This window comes from Leucopleurus acutus (assembly GCF_964270905.1).
Source record: "Leucopleurus acutus genome assembly, chromosome: 1".
NCBI lineage: Eukaryota > Metazoa > Chordata > Mammalia > Artiodactyla > Delphinidae > Leucopleurus > Leucopleurus acutus.
The window spans coordinates 233,328-252,191 of record NC_139142.1 but is presented as its reverse complement, the minus strand read 5'-3'; the positions used below and the strand labels follow the sequence as shown (position 1 = coordinate 252,191).

Here is an 18,864-nt window from a genome sequence, read left to right as displayed (position 1 = left end):
GCCTTTGCCCGTGGTCCTCAGTCTCTGTTCTCTGTTATTCAGTAACACTCAGCCGGCTGAGGGCAGGCCCACCCTAAACTCTTGGGGACGCTCCAGCCCTCCAGAGCCTGAGCCCAGCAGACAGGATTCTAGGGAGCTCCCAGGCCGGCACTGCCTTCCCCCACTGGCACCTCACTGTCCTTCCATCCTCAGCCCCACGTCACCTCCCTGCCCACGCTCTCTCAGTCCAAACACCCGTTATCAGAAAGTACAATGTTTTTGTGTGTTGGTTGACCTGTTCATATTCTCTCCCTGGGAGAATGTACGCTCCATGGGGGTAAGAACCAGGTTCTGCTTTTTCTTTCCTGTGTCCCTAGGGTTGGAAACTAGCCTAATGATCATTTATGAAGTGAACAAATGTCTGAACCTTTCCACTCAGCTCTGTAAGGGTCACCTGAGACGTTTTCACTGGGCAGCTCCTGATGGAATTTCCAGCTTCTTTCACAGTCAGTCAATGGTAGGGATCACTGGGGCACCTGCTCCATGCCAGCCACTTAGAGGGCATCCCAGGGAGACAGATGCTGGATGCCATCCTGGCTTACGAAGCTCAGCCGGGGTGGACAGGTGGATGAGACAGGCGGGCATCCTAAGTGTCTGAATCTCTAACCCTGTGTTGGATATCAACAGAAGGAGTGTTGGTGCTGCCCTCAAGCTGAGCCCACCCACCCCTGCGGCTCTGGTGCCAGATGCCCGCAATCGTGTTGCAGCTTCCCGGAGCATCTCAGACACAGACTTCGGGCTCACAGCATTCCCAGCACACCTGCCCTGCCCTGGGAGGTCACAGCTGTTCTTTCCCTGTAAGAGGACTGCCTCCCGGGCCACTCTTTGTCGTCTGCTGTGGCTTCTGTGAAGAGTTCCCATCCCTACTTCAGTGATGGTGCCTCAGCCACACCACATCTCCCACCCACAGGAGTGGCTGGGACATAGGTCACGTCCAGGGGTTTCTGCCAGGAGCGTGGGCAGGCCAGAATCTTGCCCCGCCCCTGCGCCTCCCCGCAGCACCGCCCTAGGAAGAGAAGATGCCGCCAAGCTGCGGGCTGGAGCAGGCTGGAGCCACCCAGCTGAACGGGTGTCTGCGCCCTGCAGGACGCCTTGGCCACTCACCTGACCGGCTGGAGCCGATCCAAAGGCCACAGGGCGGAGGAGCACACCAGCCTCCCCCGACTTGGCGCGCTCCAGCCCGCTGCGCTCCAGGCGCGGGAAGACGCGCACCGAGGCTCCTGCCGGAGGGAGCCCCGCGGTGTCCGCACCCGGAGGGGAGCTTCTTGCAGTCAGGGGCCGCCCTGCCTGGTGCTGCATTGCCTCCCACGCCTGGGGGGATTTAACTCAGGCTGAACAGACGAATGAGTTTCCAAAGGGCCGGAGGTCCAGAGCGCCCCAGTAGAAAAGCGAGAGCCCGGACTTGAAGGCGCAGGGCCCCCCAGTGACGATGGGTGGGATCGCAGGGAAGGAGCTGCCAGCCTCCACCTCGTCCTATCTACCGGGAGTCGGGGGGCTTCAACACAGCGGCAGTCCTACCGCCCCGTTTGGAAAGCCGAGGCCTTAATGCGTTTGAAAAACTTGGCAGGCAGGTGGAACACTATCAGGTCCTCAGCAAAGGATTTCAGGGCGCCCTCCAGGGACCTCTGCTCTAGACAAACCCTCTCCGCCAGCTTCATCCCCACCCGTGCCACACCAGTTGTCCAGAGAGGGTCCTCTTTAACCAAGTTCCTGTTCTAAAGAAACAGCCATCAGAAAGAACAGATGTCCTCCAAACATTTGCGGGGTGTGTGTGTGGGGAGCACGTGTCACACTGTACCATTTGGAGGGGCATCCTCCCAGCTTTCAGGGCACTCATCCTGGGACACACAGTCCAGAGTCATTTTCAAACACAGAGGGTGGCAATGCATGGAAGAGGTTCTGGCCAAAAAGGTGACTTTGATCACAAAGTGATACCTGTCCACTCCATCTCACCACCACTAACATTGTGGTGCCCATATGGTCCTACCTTAAAAAAGGAACAAATGAAAACAGAGTCACAGGTACAGAGCACACAGCCCGTTTCCAGTCTCTGCCTCCCTGCCTCGCAGAAAGATTTAAGCATTTCCTCCGTCGTGCTTATCGGGACAGCTCTGGACCAGACTGTGTGAGCCCACACCCGGGCCCCTCCCCTTAGGGGCTGCATACCCTTGGGTGCCTCAGTTTCCTCGTCTGTGACTTGGGGATGGAACAGGGCTGTCCAGTCCATGAAGGGTTCACAGTGGTCCCTGGGACCGAGGAGGGGCATAACTCTACTGTACAGGCAGCTGGTGTCAAGCCCCCTTGTGTATGGCTTAGTCACCCCACATCTCCTCACTTGACCCCAGGTATACTCCTTTCCTGGGTGAGATGCCAGCGCACACAGACACAAAGTGTCAGGTGGCCCATTCATCTGACGCCACCGCACCTCTCGCCATCTGGCACCGCAGCAAGCCAAACGCCGAGGTCACTGGGCCCCTGTCCTCACAGGGGGCTGGTGCCCGTTCTCCGGACACCTCCCTCCCCCCATCTCAGAGGTATGAGACCCACAGGCACTCTGCCTGGCAGGAGCAGCGATGTAAGACAATACCCAGTCAGCTGGCTGAGGACAGACAGCCCCGCGTGGCTTTCAGCTGTACCACCCCAAAGGCGCAGGAACATGTGGGAAACACAGATTCTCTTGTTCTCTCCAAAATGCCACCCTGGCTTTAAGCAGCCACAGCTGTTTGCAGCTCCAGATAGGGAGTCAGAGCTGGAGGCTGAGCTCTTACAAAGGAAGGAGCCAGCATGGGGTCCTCTGCAGGAGAAAGAGCTAATGGGGCGCTGGATGGTAAACCCCAAGGGTGAGGGAAGAAAGTCCGTTTGCTTGGGCTGGGCTTCTTTCAGTAGACAACAAGACACAGACAGCAACTAGAGAGAAAAGCAACTGTGAATACTGTGGCTACAAAGAAACAGAAGAGATGCCAGAAAAGCTTCTCCTAAATCTCAGCAGCAGGATCTGGTGACTGATCAGAACCACCGCCAAAAGGATGGGGGGAGGGGACCCCTCCTGGGGCCCCCCAAACTAGATGTTCTTTTCTAGGGCCTTTTCTGACCTTCCCTGCCCCATGGGCCCAAAGGGTAGCTCTGGTCATTGCCTCCTACTTGCCTGGATCCCCAAGTTCACTGTGAGCCCCATGGCCAGGAGCCACCCCTGCCCCCAGACATTTGTTCTCCACTGTCATGTGTAAAAACCGCAGAAAGGGCATTGCTGGATAATAAGGAGGCTCAGGCAGAAAGAGGACACGCCAGAGGGGATTTATGGAGGACCAATCTGCACACTGAGCCTGTGTGGAGCCCCAGTGCGCCCGCAGGGAGGAACTCCTTGGCGGGGGGCTGATGGGTCTGTGCCACCCGCGACCCTGGTCCTCCTGCTTCACGCCCCACCCGGGCGATCCGCCAAGGGAGTCGGCGCGGGGGGAGGGTACAAAGAGACGGTGGGGGGACAAAGAGAGTTCGCAGCGTGGGCAAGCCTCCGGGGGACACGAGAGGCGCGGGGGGCCGGTGGTCTAGGAGTCGGTGCGGAGGACCCGGGGGCCGGCATGGGACTGGAGGGCGCCGGGGGACACGCGGAGTGCGCGGGGGGGCGGGGAGATTCTGAGGAGGCGTAGGACTCGGGGGTCGGGGACGCGCAGAGGCCCGGGGGATACAGGGGGACAATAAGTGCTCCTGGGGGGCTCGCGGGGCACAGGGCCGCAGGCGGACCCTGAGGTCTCTCTGGCCCCTCCCTGCCTCTCCCGGGGGGCGGGGCGCGGCGCTCTGGGCGGGGCCTGTGCGCAGGCGCGGACGCGCGCTCCCGCGGGCCGCGGGCTGGGGCGCCTCCGGGGGCGCCGGCTCGAGGGGGGCGCGCGAATCTCACTTCCGGTGAGCCCTCCGCCGGCCGTGATTGGGCCCGAAGCGGCGAGCGCGCGCCCGCCCAGCCAATCAGCGGCGGCGGCGCGGTCGGGGGAGGGGGAGCACGGTGGGGGCGCGCGCGGGCGGGGCGGGGCGGCCGCAGCCTGGTCGCCGCCCGCGGGCTTGTCCGACGCCCGCCCGGCTGTCCCCGCCGCCCTGCAGCCATGTGACCGCGCCGCCGCCCTCCGCGCGCCCGGCCCGCCCGCCCGCCCGCCGCGCGTCCGCGGCCCGGCCGCAGCCCAGGCCGCCGAGGGAGCGGCGGGGCCGGCGCCATGGCCGAGCGGGGCCGCTTGGGCCTGGCCGGCGCGCCCGCCGCGCTCAACACGCCGGTGCCCATGAACCTGTTCGCCACCTGGGAGGTGGACGGCTCCAGCCCCAGCTGCGTGCCCAGGTACGCCGCCGCCCGCCTGCCGCTTTGTTCCCGCGCGCACCTGCCGGCCACCCGGGACCGGCCACAGGGGACCTCGCGCCTGGGTCCCCACCCGAGGCCTGCACGCGGGACCGGCCACCCCGGACCTGCACCCGGGGCCCCCACCCGGGACAGTCCACCCGGAACCGTTCACTGTGGGATCCCCACTCGGGACGCCCACCCCGGGCCGTCGCCTTTGCGTCCCACCTCGGGCACGCGCCTTCCGTGCGGACCACCCCTGATGCGTGGATGGTCCCTGAGGTCCTGGTCCCGTGCAGCGGAGGAAGTGGCCCCGGGTTTCTCAGGCCCCGCGGTCCCCCGAGGCTCTCTGAGGCGCACACCTGGTTGGCTCCCAACCGGCATCGTTGCACCTGCCTACCGATGCGGTGACGGTGGAGTTGACTCAGGGTGTCTCCTCTCTCCACCGGGTACCATAGATTTCCTTTTGCGTCCAGCCACACTGTCAAGCCTGAGTGGCCTGGGAGTCACTCAGGGCACGCAGTGTCCAGAGGACACACAGATCTGGGACCTGGGACCACAATTTTATTCCTTCATCCTTCGTCCTTTTGAGGGTCTGGCCGTACCCCCTCTGTCCTGCTGGCGGGGGGTATCTGCCCCTTGCCTGTTTGCACTATGCTGTGTAATTTAGGGACTTCCTTGTACATAAACACTGCTCCTTACATCATACTGTTAATTTTGCCATCGCAAAAGATGCTGCCCTTTCCACTTGGGGGGAACTGCCCTGTCCCCAGCCGTACAGCTGGACGAGGCTCACCCACAGGACAGCGCCATGGCCATCCCGACTCTACTCAGGCCTGTCGCTTCCCTGCTCCTCCTGCCAGCTTGAAGCTCTGCGGGTTTCTTCCTGATTCAGTGGTCCCTGCTGAGGAAGCTCCCAGGCTGAGGGGGAAGAGAGACAAACTCACACCAGGGCCTGGTTCTGGAATGGACACCAGGCCACTAGGGCTGCAGGGGGGTGGCAGGGAAAAGCTCTCCCTGGGGAGATCCCCTGGCGGGACCAGAGGAAGTGGCCAGTGTGTACCGAGGGGGGTGTGCTCTGCCACAGCTCCTTCAACAGGTGTGCGAGCCAGGTGTTGGGGACGCAAAGGGTGCCGGGTGCCAGGGTTGCCCTCCCGAGCACAAGGCTGGTGGCTCAGGGCATTGGCTGTGCCGAGTGAAAAGGATGGGTGCTCCCAGACCTGTGTGGGGCCTTGGGAGGTTGTGGTGTCCGAGGGAGACCCACCTGCTTGCCTCTTGTTTGGGAAGTCTCAGGGGCACCTCCCCAGGCCTGGCCTCCCACCCCCTCCAACTTCCCGTCTTGGCATTTGGCCCAGTGTCGGGCGCCACAGCCAAAGGTCATCCTGGACCTTCCCCACCATGCTTCTCCTGTCTGTCACCCCTGCGTCGTCACCCCCCCCCCCCCGCTGGCTGCCGCCCCACGGCGCTCCCTGAGGGCATGCTTGCCCCCCTTCCTGCACCTCTTCAGCAGCTTCCTGGGGTGCCCCGAAAGACCACCAAAGTTTTGACCAGAGGGAGGTGAGGGAGGTGGCAGGTGGGCAGGGGTTGCGTGGTCAAGGGGCCCAGTCGGCCCCCCGCGGAGCTGGTGTAGGAAGCCCACTCTGGTGGGTGTGTGGGGAGGGCGGGGGCGGGGCCGTGTAGCGCTAGGTGCTGGGGGTCCCCGGCTCTGCCTGGGTGGGGGGCGGGGGGCGGGGCCTGGCGGGTTGCTCTGTAGGCGTGGGGCTGAGCAGCCGTCGGGGTGGGCAGGCGCAGAGCTCAGGGGTCGGATGCACAGAACAGCCCCTCTGCGCCCCGGCGCGGCCCTCCCCGCAGCACCCGGGCCCCCCCGCTTGGACCCCCGAGCAGGCCTCCTTGGATAGGCTGTTCTTCGTTCCGCTCGCTCGGAGACTTTATGTAGAAGGGATTCCACTCTGTCCGTTTGCACGTCTCCTCTTGCCCGGTCTCTAAGTTTCTGAGCGGCATCGAGCTGCTGTCTGTGCCTGCAGCGTGGTGTTCCCTGTAAGACAGCAGCACGTGTCTCTGCTTTGTGGGGGGACCTGTGGCTGTCCACAGCTTTGGGCCAGTTATGAATGCACCCCGTGGGCGGGCATTCTCGCACTGGCCCTCTGCCGCAGGCAGTAGGGCTTGGGGGGCGTGTGCTGGGCGTCACCACCAGGATCCTTCCCAGAGCGGTTATGCCAGCTCCGGCCTCCCCACCCCCCACCCCTCCCAACCCCCCCGCATCCCCACTGCTCTGCCTTCTTGCCAGCACTGCCTGACTTTCAATTGTTGCCAATCTGGTGGGTGTGACATGGTATTGTGGTTTTTTTTTTTTGGTATTGTGGTTTTATTTGAATCTCTCTGATTTCTGATGTAGGCCATTTGTTCTTCCTCATCAGCGAAATTCCTGTTCATTTCTTTTGCCAATTTTTTTCTCCTTTTTCTTTCCCCCTCCTTGAGTCTCAGCAGCTTTTTAGGGACTGGTGATCCTTTTTCGGCAGTGTGTTGACACCACCCTCCTCTGATGATGCACGCTTCTTGGCTGTCTTTTCGAGGTCTATGATGCCTCCTGAGGTGCACCCGGCGTTGGCCTTGGTCTTGTCTTGTGGTCTTTCCTTCCTGGTGGTGGCGGGAGAGCTCTCTGCTCTTCCCAGAAGCTGGTGCCAGGCCCACGGGGCTGTGACAGAGGCAGGCTCGGTTTCGTGGGTTTCCTCGAGGGAGTGGACAGCACCCCTTCCCAGTGACCCCCGGCCCTGGCGTCTTCCTATCCCTGCCCCTCTGCTGGGATTCCCAAAGCAGCCTCCTCCCCCCCGCCCGCAGCTTCAGCGGGGTCTGGGGCATTTTGGACCCTTGCACTTGCCCCTTAATTTTCCTTCCTGTGGAGGCTTATGAATTAATTTCGCGGGGTCGGACATCTTCCACAGGCTTACTGCGCGTTCACATTTCTCCACATCCTCCTGTTGGCGCCCTCTGCCGGTCGCAGAGGGTGAGCTCACACTCGCGGAAGGGCCTTCAGCTGGAAGCGTGAGCTTTGGCAGCCGCGTGCCCGGGTCTGCCACAGCCCGCAGGACGGGGATGTCTCCGTCACCCGCGGATGAGTGTCGAGCGCTCGGGGCCAGGCTCCCCAACCGGCCAGGTGCCCCGGGCATCGCGCACGGCAGCCCCGCGGCTCCCTCTACACGTTGGTGGCATCCGCACGTGGTTTGAACCTGCTCCTGCCGGTGGGTGTTGGGGTCATTTCCTTTGGAGCTGATGTGTTCAGAGCCACTGTGGCCATCCAGGGTGAGGGTTTGGGCCGCGTTTGCTCTTCTCTTCAGGATGGCTGGTCGCAGGGGAGGCGGGGGTGTGTCAACTATGAAGACACTGCGGGCTTTCCGAAGTGGTGGCACCACCTTGCATGGCCGCCAGCCGTTCTGTGCACGTTACCATCTTTTCAATTCCAGCCATTCTGGTGGCTGCACGATAGTTTCTCCTTGGGGTCTCGCTCTGCACTTGTTGTGCGTGGGTGTTGGGTATAATCAAGAGCCTGACGTGGTCCTTCTCCTTTAACGACTGATGCAGTAAATTACGTCAATGGATTTTCTAGCATTAAACTAACCTTTCACTCTTGGAAAAATACCAGCGTGGTCATGCCGTGTTCCTCTTCCTGTACGTGGGTAGACTGAGATTAAGATTTTGCTTAGGATTTTTGCATCTCTGTCTCGGGTCTGTAATCTGCTCATCTACTGCCCTTATCAGATTTTGGTGCCAAGATATCCTGCAGAAAGAGCTGTTGCATGGTATTGTTCGTGTGAAACAGGAATTGTTTGTTCCTTGAATGTGTGGGAGAAATCACCAGTACAACACCTGAGCTTGACGTTGCTTTGGGGCAAGTGTAACTCCTGGCTCCATTTCTTTAATGATTGTAGGACACACACACCCCCACTTTAAGTTAGTTTCGGAAATATAGTTTTCTGGGAATTTGTCCATTTCGTCCAGATTTTCAAGTTTTTGGCAAAAAGTTGTTCGTAATATTATTATTATTATTTTTTTTTAATGTCTGCAGGACCTTTAGAGCTGTCCCTTTTTAATTCCTGGTGTTGACTATTTCTGCACGTGGACATCCACACTCTGATCTATCTCACCAAGGGTTCATCATTTTTTTAAAAAATAAATATTCGTATCTTTATTTCTTTCCGCTTATGCTCTTTATTTTTATTTTTATGTTCCTGTTCTGATTTATTTATTTATTGGCTGCGTTGGGTGTTTGTTGCTGTGCACGGGCCTTCTCTAGTTGCGGCGAGCAGGGGCTACTCTTCGTTGTGGTGCATGGGCTTCTCATTGTGGTAGCTTCTCTTGTTGTGGAGCATGGGCTCTAGGCACGTGGGCTTCAGTAGTTGTGGCACGTGAGCTCAGCAGTTGTGGCTCTCGGGCTCTAGAGCACAGGCTCAGTAGCTGTGGCACACGGGCTTAGTTGCTCCGTGGCATGTAGGATCTTCCCGGACCAGGGCTTGAACCCGTGTCCCCTGCCTGCATTGGCAGGCGGATTCTTAACCACTGCACCACCAGGGAAGCCCTTTTTAAATTAATTAATTAATTTTTTGGATGCTCTAATTTCTTTAAATAGATCATTATTTTTTCTCCTTTCTTTTCACATAAGATTTTATAAATACAAAATAAGTAATGCTTTGGCTGCGTTTCACAAGCTTTTATATATAAAATCTTTCAGTTTAAAGATCTTTTTAAAAATTTCCATTATTCTCACTTTGGCATGATGGGATATTTCAACGTTTCTTACTATCCAAACGTATGGTTTTTTCCTTAGTTGCTTTTCCATTGCCGAATTCATTTCTTCTCTTTTTTTCTATTGTTCATTTCTAACTTAGTTACGTTGTTGTCACAGAGGGTGGTCAGTATGACACCAGGTCCTTACGATGCTTTGGAACTTACTTTGTGGCCCTGTTTGAAGTCAGTGTTCATACACGTTCTGTCTGTCCTGAAAAGGGTCATGTGTTTGGCACTTGGCAGTGTCATGTTTGATACCTGTCCCTTTAGGTCATGCTTGGCTTTGTCTGTTTCTCCTGGAGTTCTGTCATTAGGTACATCCTGTTTAGAATCGCAGTCCCTCCCGGTGTTTGAACTGGTCAGCGTGTCTCACTCCTGACCTGACAGTGCTTTTCATCAGAGCAAAGATTTGGTAACAGTGTAGCTCTCTGAGCTTTCTTTTGGGTATATTTGCCTGTCATATCTTTGCCCACCTTGTTTCTTTAAACTTTCCTGTATCTTTACAGGTTACACGTATCTTTGGTTGTTTGGCACGATCTAGATTTCGTTTTCATTCGATCTGACAGTCTTTATTTTCTAAGTATAGGACATTCAGTCTGTCGTCCTTTATCTAAATTACTGATATTTGGGCTCACGTCTACCATTTTATTTTTGTGCTTATTATTGTCCTACATTTTTTACATTTCTTTCTCTTTTCTGTCATACCTTATTTTGCGTTTTTTTTTTTCTTATTCTATTTCCCTTTCTATTAGTTTGAAACTTGTCACTACTACTTCTTCACTGGTTACCATATAAATTGTCAATTGCGTACTTGCTGTTACAATTTAAAGTTAGTTGTAAATTCTCTTCCTGAACAACACCGGGACCTTAGAGCACATTATTCTGACCCAACACTTTCACGTATACATGCTTTTGTTAGAGTATTTTAACTGTCTTCTTTTTTAGCCCATGTGAGGTTATTATTACTTTATATTGTTAATACTTGATTAATCTCAAAACTCTCACCACTTTCTTTTTTTTTTTTTTTTTTTTGCGCTACGCGGGCCTCTCACTGTTGCAGCCTCTCCCGTTGCAGAGCACAGGCTCCGGACGCGCAGGCTCAGCGGCCATGGCTCACGGGCCCAGCCGCTCCACGGCATGTGGGATCTTTCCGGACCGGGGCATAAACCCGTGTCGCCTGCATTGGCAGGCGGACTCTCAACCACTGCGCCACCAGGGAAGCCCTCACCACTTTCTTTTCTTTATTCTTTTTGTATCTCTGGACTCGGAATCATTTTTCTCCTTGTGTCGGAAAATGCGTCTTCAGGGTTTTCTTCAGTGAGGATCTGCAGATAACTAACTGTTCTTTCAGTGTATCTGAAAACGTTTACCCTCGTCCTGGAGGGTGTCCTCCCGGTTGTGGGGTCCTGGGCAGTATCTCCCCCGACTTGGCTCTCAGTTCTGCTGTTGAGAGGTCAGTGCCAGTCAGCTGTGATTGGTTGGAAGGTCTGTCCTTTCTCCCTAGTGGCTCTGCAGTCACCTCTCTGCTGTGCCTGAGTTGGGGTCATTGGCCTTTTTGCCTCTGTGGGGTGGTGATTTTCATTGGTTCCGGGAAGTTCTCAGGCACTTTCTCTGCAGTAGTCATCTCCTCCTGTCTGTCTGCTCGCCCCCGGAACACGCCGGCCCTCTGGCAGCCCTTCCCTCTGATGTCACTGAGACCGGCCACCTGGCAGTCTCTGCTCGTCCCTGTTTCAGCGGCCAGTTCTCAGCCCTCTTTTCTGCAGAGGCGCGTCCGCGTCCCCCTGCACCGCGGCCTGCAGGAGGGTGTGCGGGGCAGGCGGGATCGGCCGTCCCCCACCGTGGGCAGAGCGGGCACGGAGTGGCACTTGGCGCGTGCCTGTGGTTGAACAGGATGCCGTGTTCAGGACCCTGGGCTTCGTTTGGAGGTCTGGGGAGTCACCAATCTGTTGGGGGCGGAGCTCTGGTTGGACGTGTCGGCGGGGGAGGCGGGGCGGGGAGGGCAGCAGCGGGGTTGAGCGTGGGCTCGGGCTCGGCAGCTTCTGAGCGCTGCGAGCCGCGTCGAGGGAGAGACTGAGGCACCTGACCCCAGCTACCCAGGCCTGCGGGCTGGGCATCTCTGGGGGAGGCCTGGCCCCTTGCTGGAGTCAGCGCGGCTCCATTCAGCGCCCCCTGACCGCCCTGTGCCGGGCAGTGCCCAGTCCCGGTGCACACCTGGGCGGTGGCCTGCTCCTCCGGCAGGTGTCGAGGTGGGCAGTAGCCCTCCGTGGGCGCAGTGCTGTAAACGTATCGTCTTCCCGAGTTGGCTTTCGTGCGGAAGGAATTGGCCACGTGGGGCAGGTGTCATCTCATGTGATGCTTAGTGACCCATCAACCAGGTGGGGCCCCTCAGTCGCCCCGCTGCCTGTCCCTCTCTTCCCGGGATCTGGGCTCCCCTCTCCCTCTCCCCAGCATGCCCAGCATCCCGCCCCGGGAGGGTCGGATGGCGAAGGGCGTCTGGGAGCAGGTGGGTGGGGCTGGGGGACTGTTCCAGAGTTGCTCTGCAGTCAGGGGCAATGACGGGCGCGTGGAGGCACCATGGTTGGGTCTTCAGGGTCCTTCAGGAGCCCGAGCATCACTTGGTGTGGCCAGAGTGACCTGTCACAGAGACGGGGGTGCTCAGGGGCAGGCGCGCGGGGAATGGCAGGATGGGGCAGCCCTGACGCTGAGCGGCCTGGCGCTGCTGTCCCACCCAGGCCCCACCAGTCCCGTGTGTCCTCCTGCCAGTACGACCGAGTCTCATCAGACGCTCCAGACCGGGCCCCTCAGCTTCCGGTCTCGGTGGGAACTGGCTCGCAGTTGTCATTCCCGCTGCTGCTGGGTATTTTGGGCTGCAGGATGCGCCGGGCGGTGAGTGTGGGAGCTGCTGGCTCCCCCCGCCGCCTGCGCCTGGCCGCTCTTCTGGCTGTTAGACAGTGGCCCTAAAAGAAACCCTAAGAATAGCAGGTGAGCGTACGCGGAAGCGGAGTTCCCCCGGCCCTGGAGGTGCGTTGCCACGATGTGCCCTCAGCCAGGGAGGACTCTGCAGACGGGTGAGCGTACGCGGAAGCGGAGTTCCCCCGGCCCTGGAGGTGCGTTGCCTCGGATGTGTCCTCAGCCGGGGAGGACTCTGCAGAGGGCTGTGATGCATGTGAGGACAGCCCGTCCTGAAGAGCGGAATTTCTAGTAAAGCACTTCCTACTCCTGAGTGTCTCCAGCCCGCGGGACCCCCGCCCGCCCCGGAGAAGGCAGCGCTCTGCGCTCTGTGCTTTCCAGGGTGAGACGTGCGTGTTCTCCAGGAGCCCCTTCTCAGCAGCAGCGGACACGCAGCGCCCAGCTCTGCTGGCCTGGTAGCTCTTCCCATTGGAGGTCAAGGCCGAGGTCTGGGGTCTTCTGCGTGGATGGGCCAGAACGGGCCCTGGGGGCGCTTCTGCAGCCACGAGGTGGTGGGAGGTGCTGCGGACCGGGCGCGTCTGTCCTTCTTCCTGCCAGACGCGAGGCAGCCAGCCGGGCCCTGCCGCCCCCACCAGCCTTTCCTCATCTCCCCAGCCAGACCACGACGCCTCCCTGGTCCCGGGCAGCATCCAGCTACCGTTCTGAGAAGGGACGCTCCTGGTGGCCTGGCCACAGGGCACCTTTGTCCCGATGGCAGGAGAGGATGGGGAGGGATGGCAGAGGGACGGGGACGAGCAGTGTCTGCACGGGGGGCTCAGGTCCACCAGCAGTGAGGACCACCACCCCACAGTGGTCAGGACAGAGTGGAGCGGCTGGGAGGCGTCACAAGGAGCCTGGCCCGGCCTCTTCTCCTTGGGCAGACACACCGGGTCTTGCCCTTGGCAGGAAGGGAAGCACCTCTCCTGTCTCCCGCCCTGGCCATCAGCTGGCTCCATTTCCACTGTCCGTGGGGCGATTCCCTCCACCCCCTGCCAGGACGTGCAGCTCTACACACACCGTGAGTCCCGAGGAGAGCAGCGCAGGCTTGGGCGTCTCTGCCCCCTTGAAGGTGGAACCCTGTTGGTGGGGAGTTGGCCCTCGGAGGCACTGCCCTCTGGTCAGATGTGGCTGTGGCCTTCGGCGGCCTGGGTTCCGACTGCCTCTGCCCCGCGTCGCCTGCACGGGCTGCGTGCTCCTCCAGTTGGCGCTGGGCTCCCTCGTCTTTGCCCACTTTACTCTGTAGGGCCTGCGTCCCCATTGGGAGACCCTTAGTGAGGAGCCTTGGACCCTTGACAGCTGGGACACTGGCATCTTTCCCTTAACCGGAGCCTCGTTTTCAAGTCCTGCAGCCGACCTCGCGGCAGTGATGGTGTGTCATCTTTTATCGGATCACGGCCAGTCAGGATCTTCCTACTTTTAGATGCAGACAGGATGGGATGAGGCTTTCCGGCACAGTTTGCATGTGGGGCTTCAGGTGCCGCCGTGTGAGGGCTGGCTCTGTGGCGGTGTCCTCGGGCCTCGGAGGACATTGTCACCACCCTAGGGCCCCCGGCAACCAGCACCCACATCCCTGCTTCTGAACCCAGGTGGGGGCTCCCCCTGCTCGGGTGTGTCGTGACTCACACAAGGCTGGTCCCTGTTGTCTGGGAGCAGACACGGTGCATCTCCAAGGCGCCCGAAAGTGCCTCAGACAGGTGTCGTGCTGGGGCGAGTGTCCTGGTGGGTGCTGCCCTGGGCGCCCCCTCGGTTCCTTCTCTGAGCTCCGCCAAGGGGCCGGCTGGGTACAGCCACCCGGAGGTGCCCCGTGGCAGGTCACGGGAGGGAGTGGAGGGCGCGTGGCCATTCCACGCTCTGTGGTGGCCCAGGGCCCTCCCGCCCTACCCGTCCAGGCTGGGTGCGCCAGGCAGTGAGGGCAGGGTGAGCTTTGGCTGCACAGACCTGTCCTGGGTTCTGGGCTCCTGTGACCAAGCCCACGGCCAGGACCCTGCTGCCGGCTCCCGGTCAGGGTCCCTCTGGGGTGCCCCCCGTCTGTGCCCCCGCTGTGCTTGCCACCACCCCAACAGGAGCACGCTGTCTCTTGCTTATTCCCGCTCGGGCTCCGGACTCTCTGCTTTAACTGGTTGCAGCGTGACTTAAGAGTTGTCACGCTTTGACAAGTTAATGGAGAGTGACAGTCACCACACCCCGAACTGCGTGCCCCTGGCCGGCCCGGCTGTGGCAGGAGATGAGCTGCGTGTGGAGCATGTTTCCAAACGCTGTGATTGTCGATGCAGCGCTGGGCGCCCACCCCCGTGAGAGGAGTGAGAATGGGGCGAGACTGAGCTGCCAGCTGGGGGGGGCATGGGGCCCCACTCAGAATGAGGGCTTCCCAGAGGAGGGGGCATGGGACAGGCCGAGAGTCTGGCGGCAACGGCCTGAGGCCGCAGGAGAGGCACATGTCTGGGTCCATCAGGGCCAACCAAGGACCGCCCCTGGGGCCAGGCGGGTGGTGGGCTGTACACAGATGCCGAGTGGCACAGGGACCCGGCTCCCCCACCAGCCACTCGCCCCTCGGGCCCTCAGCTGGTCATGCTGTGAGCACGGCCCTGTGCTTGCCCTGCAGGCCGTTGTCCTGGGTTTGTGCCAAAGCGGCCGAGGCAGAGCTGATGGGGGTGCCCCGCTGCAGGTCCCCGCAGGGGACACGGGACCTTGACCGTCAGGGTTTGGGCGGTGGGGGGGGCTCTGATGCCTCCCCCCACCCCCTGCAGCCGCAGCTCGCCAACACCCGCCTGTGGGCTTGCCTCTGGCAGGTCATCGAAGGCTTCAGACGTTTGTTTATTAGTATTAGTGACGGGGTCGGAGGTAGGACCACTGCACCTGAGCCCCTTGGGCCGCGCTGGGGTCACCCACAGCCTCGGTGTCATGCCAGCTTTGTGGTGATGGTGAAGGTCGTTCTAGGGGAGAAGCGCGGCACAGACGGGGACCCCCCACCTCCCCAGTGGGAGGAGCGAGTCTGTAGGGAGGCCCTGTGCAGCCAGGCCTCTCCCGACCCGCGGAGAGAACTCCACACCTCTGTCCCCTTTCACATCTGCCTCCTGGAGAAAAGGGGACAACGCCTGGTAGAAAAGCCGCCCTCCCCGAGAGCCTTGGGCCTGGCTCAGCGGACAGAGGCCTCGGGGAGGGGGCAGCTGCTACAGCAGCTGCTCGGGGACGGCCGCTGGAAGGCTGGGGCCTCCCATCCCGCACGTGCTCTGTACCCAAGGTAGGCCCTAGCGCTGCCGTCCTTCTGCAGAGAAGGTTTCTGGGGCAGTGTGCGTGGGCCGTGGGACGAGAGAGGGCGGCTGCGCAGGCCCCAGCCCAGCGCCTTCCTGTTGAAAACCAGCTCCTTTAAAGGAGGGCACAGTGGGCAACAGTGTAAGTGGGATTTCCAGTTAAGCTGTTTGTGTTAGGAATAAAAAGACGTGTCTGGTCAGACCGTTTAGAAGAGAGTTCCTTGGGGATCCCCTCCTACTCGGGGGTCTTTCCAATTCCCTTTAAGAGTAGAGTGAAGATGAGAACCTTTCTCAGTGAGACATGCAGCCTGGCAGCCCCATTTTTGCATGTTACTGACCTAGAGAGAAAGGGTGTCAGGTTCACCCGGACCCAGAGCCTTGCGGGAGGGAAATTGGGAAACTCATAGCAGTAGAGCATTACAGATGTCCAGGGCTCTAGTTGAATTTCCTCCCCCTGCTGTGGAGTTAACTCAGGTGAAGCCAGGATGTTACACAGCTGTTTCCTCCCGAGCTAGCTCAGCCGGCTGTGGGCCGCCCCCAGGAGGCCTCTCGAGGCTGACCCGCGCCCCCTTCCCCAGGCGGGCGGCCGTGGCGCTGCTGTGCGCTGGTTTGTGAAGGAGAAGGCCGTGGAGCCAGGTGCTGGGCAGAGGCCTCCGGGGAGGAGCGCCTGTGCTTTGTAGGGGCCCTGGGCACGGCTGGCAGGCTGCAGCCCCTCCCCGCATGGCCCCGACCAGACCCTCTCGTCGCCTCTCACGCCCGCGTGCCTGACTTGGCATTTCCATCGACGTTCGAGATTTGCTTCCTGGCACCTGGATGTCCTGGGGACCGGACCTGGTTGGGGAGGGGACCGCGGGCCTCCAGGAGCTCTGGGGGTCTAGGGTGCTTGGCCCCCGGGCTCAGCCTCTGTGGTGCAGTGCATCCCCCGGGAGGCACGGGGGGGGGGCGGGGCACGTGGCGGAGCCTTCCGGTCTCCTCAGAGCCTGCGGCCACTCAGCGGGCTCCTCGCCATGGCTGGGCGCGGTCCAGGCGGCCCTCTGTGTGGGCACAGCAGGGACCCCTGCAGCGGCCCCTGGGGACGCCCTCGCTGAGAGCAAGCCTGTGGGTCCACGGCGGCTGCATTACCTCAGAGCAGGCGCACCTGGTGCCTGTCTCAGGGAGGAGACCTTGTTCTCCACCGAGCGGGGCTGGGACCTCTGCTGTTGGAAGAGGGAACTCAGGGTGAACCCCTGCGTCCGTACCCACACCCGGTGGGGGGAGGCTCCAGCCGGCACCAGCCCCGCCCCCTTGTGTCTTGGGGTCTCGGGCCTCTCTGTGGAGGACAGGCCATGAGGCAGGACCCACCCGAGCAGACGCAGTGGTGGCTTCCCACCAGGGAAGCGGGGGCCCCCAGGGGTGACCGCTGTGCCCGTGGTGGGGAGTGGCCGAGCCTGGGGGGCTGGTGTGTCTGATCGCCGGCCCGACCTCAGTGTGACCCTGCCCCTCGCCTGGTGACAGCCCTGGTGTGGCCAGTGCCTGCCCAGACGGAGGGCAGTGGTGTGGCTGAGAAGAGGGACCTGGGGCTCCGGGGCAGCAGACAGCCAGGGCCCAAGACCCAGCGTTTCCAGGAGGGCCAGCTGCTGGGATTGAGGTGTGCGGTGAGCACGGACCCTGTCTGGAGCCTGCTTTGGAGAGGAGGGAGCAGCAGTAGCTGGGGGGACTCGGGGGGGGGGTACTGGGAGGAATGGCCGTGTGTTGGCTGCTGTGAGAAGCAGCTCTCCTCAGGTCACCCCTGTTTCTCAGCAGAGTGAGCAATGGAGCGAGGTGGGGCGGAGGGGGATGTGAGGTGTTGGTCCAGGGAGGAGGGGGGCCCGGGAAGGTTGGGGGCCAGACGTCCGTGTCGCGGACCTGGGTGGCCAGGTGGTGCCAGGGGTTCTCCGGGGCTGTGTCCAGCATCTCAGGTGGAGAATATTGGTGAACTAGGTGCCCCAGGAGGGACCAGAGGGAGGGAGATGGGGTGCTAGGCTGGGGGCTGGCCTGGGGTGACCCACAGTGGGTCCAGCGCTAGAGGACGTGGGCCGGAAGATGGACGGCGGTCCGACAGGAGGTCCGAGCGTGGGGCCTCCTGGAGACAGGACGAGGCCCCGGTGAGGTGGGGTGCCTGCAGGCTGTGTCCGTGGGAGGAAGAGGGACGTGGGCTTCCTGGGATTCCGCTGGCTGGGGCATCCGTCCCAGCTGAGGCGCGTCCTGCGCTGGCCTCCGTGACTTGTCCGGCCAGCCCCCCAGCTGGGACCCGCAGCATTCCTCCCTTCCCCGGTGATGGGGGGCAGGGCCGCATGGCTCAGCCTCCTGGTGACTAGCCCTTTTATCACCTCTGTCACCGTCACCCGGATCCCGCTTTATGCCCCGCTTTACGCCCCGTCGGGTGCCGCGTGCCCGCCCAGTCCGTGACGTCAGCCTGGTGCTCGTTTCTGTTATCATTCTTTCTTTCTTTTGCTCTTCCTCTGCTATTTTTGGTCACTTATTCCTTGGAAATTGGTGAAGATTGATTGAGTTTTCTTTATTACCCCCTCCAGGAAATCTGTTTTCAAGTTCCTTTATCGTGTGCTTGAAAAGTGAGAATTCCCAGCATTGACGGGAAACCAGCGTCCCTCCCTCCCTCGCAGGCAAGTGAGGGCCTTGCCGAGTGGGCTCTGTACCCCTCTCCCGGCCCCCCCGGTTCCAGACGCCTGCTCACAAGGGGGCCCGCCTCCACGCACCTTCCGCTCCGCCCAGGCGCCCGCTCGGTCCTCGCATCCCGGGGACGGAGGGGCCGCTGGGGCTGTGTCCCCTGGCCTCTGGTGGTTTTGACGAGTGCGGTGAGCCTGCCAGTGGTTCCCCTGTGGGCGGCGTGTGTTCTCTGGTTGCTAGGAAGTGTTTTTCTTTGGATTTGGCACATCTGGGTGTGTTTATTATCACATTTTTATTTCATCCTCCTTGGGACTCAGTGTCTGCCCAGCTCGTTTTGGAGGAATTCTCATCTGGGGTCTGGTCGGATGTCCTGCTTCCCCTCCTCTGTCTCCAGTCGCCCTTCCTGGCGAGAGCCGCGCCCCGCAGCATCCAGTGCCAGCTCTGACCATGAGGGGCTACCCTCAGCTCCGTGGTTGGGCCACGTGGGCAGCCCCCCGGGGCGCACAGGAGCCCCTGAACAGAAGCCCTGGCTGTGCCGACCCTCTCCTGTCTGCAGCGGCCGTGGTGAAGCCCGGTGGGCACTGCACCCGGCCCTCAGATGGTGGGATTGCTCAGCCCCCAGGGCCTCCCGGGCTTCCCGGGGGAGGCGTCTCTGCAGGGAGCCACGTGGCACAAACTGGAGGAGGTGCGGGTGGAGGTCTTGGTCTGGCGTCCAGGGTTCCTCCTGGGGGCTCCAGCCCCTGGACGCAGGTGCTCAGGGCTCAGTCTCCTGCTGGACAGCAGCCCCTGTGGCCCCCTGCCGAGGAGCGGGTCTTGATTCCCAAGTGAGAAGTTCAGCCCTAGACGCGCCCTGTCTGGGGCAGAGCAGAAATCCTCCGA

The 18,864-nt window shown here is 60.8% G+C and overlaps 1 protein-coding gene across 1 annotated transcript in view; it reads left to right on the top strand.

Annotated features, from left to right (window-relative positions):
• Positions 1 to 4,241: 4,241 nt before the first annotated feature.
• The window catches only part of PACS2 (phosphofurin acidic cluster sorting protein 2), a gene marked incomplete at its 5' end in the record, with an annotated part of 61,201 nt that continues 46,578 nt past the window's right edge, over positions 4,242 to 18,864 (top strand). The window contains one exon of the mRNA XM_082839708.1: positions 4,242 to 4,360. Within this exon, the coding sequence (XP_082695834.1) occupies positions 4,242 to 4,360 (119 nt within the window). The remainder of the gene's footprint in view (positions 4,361 to 18,864) is intronic.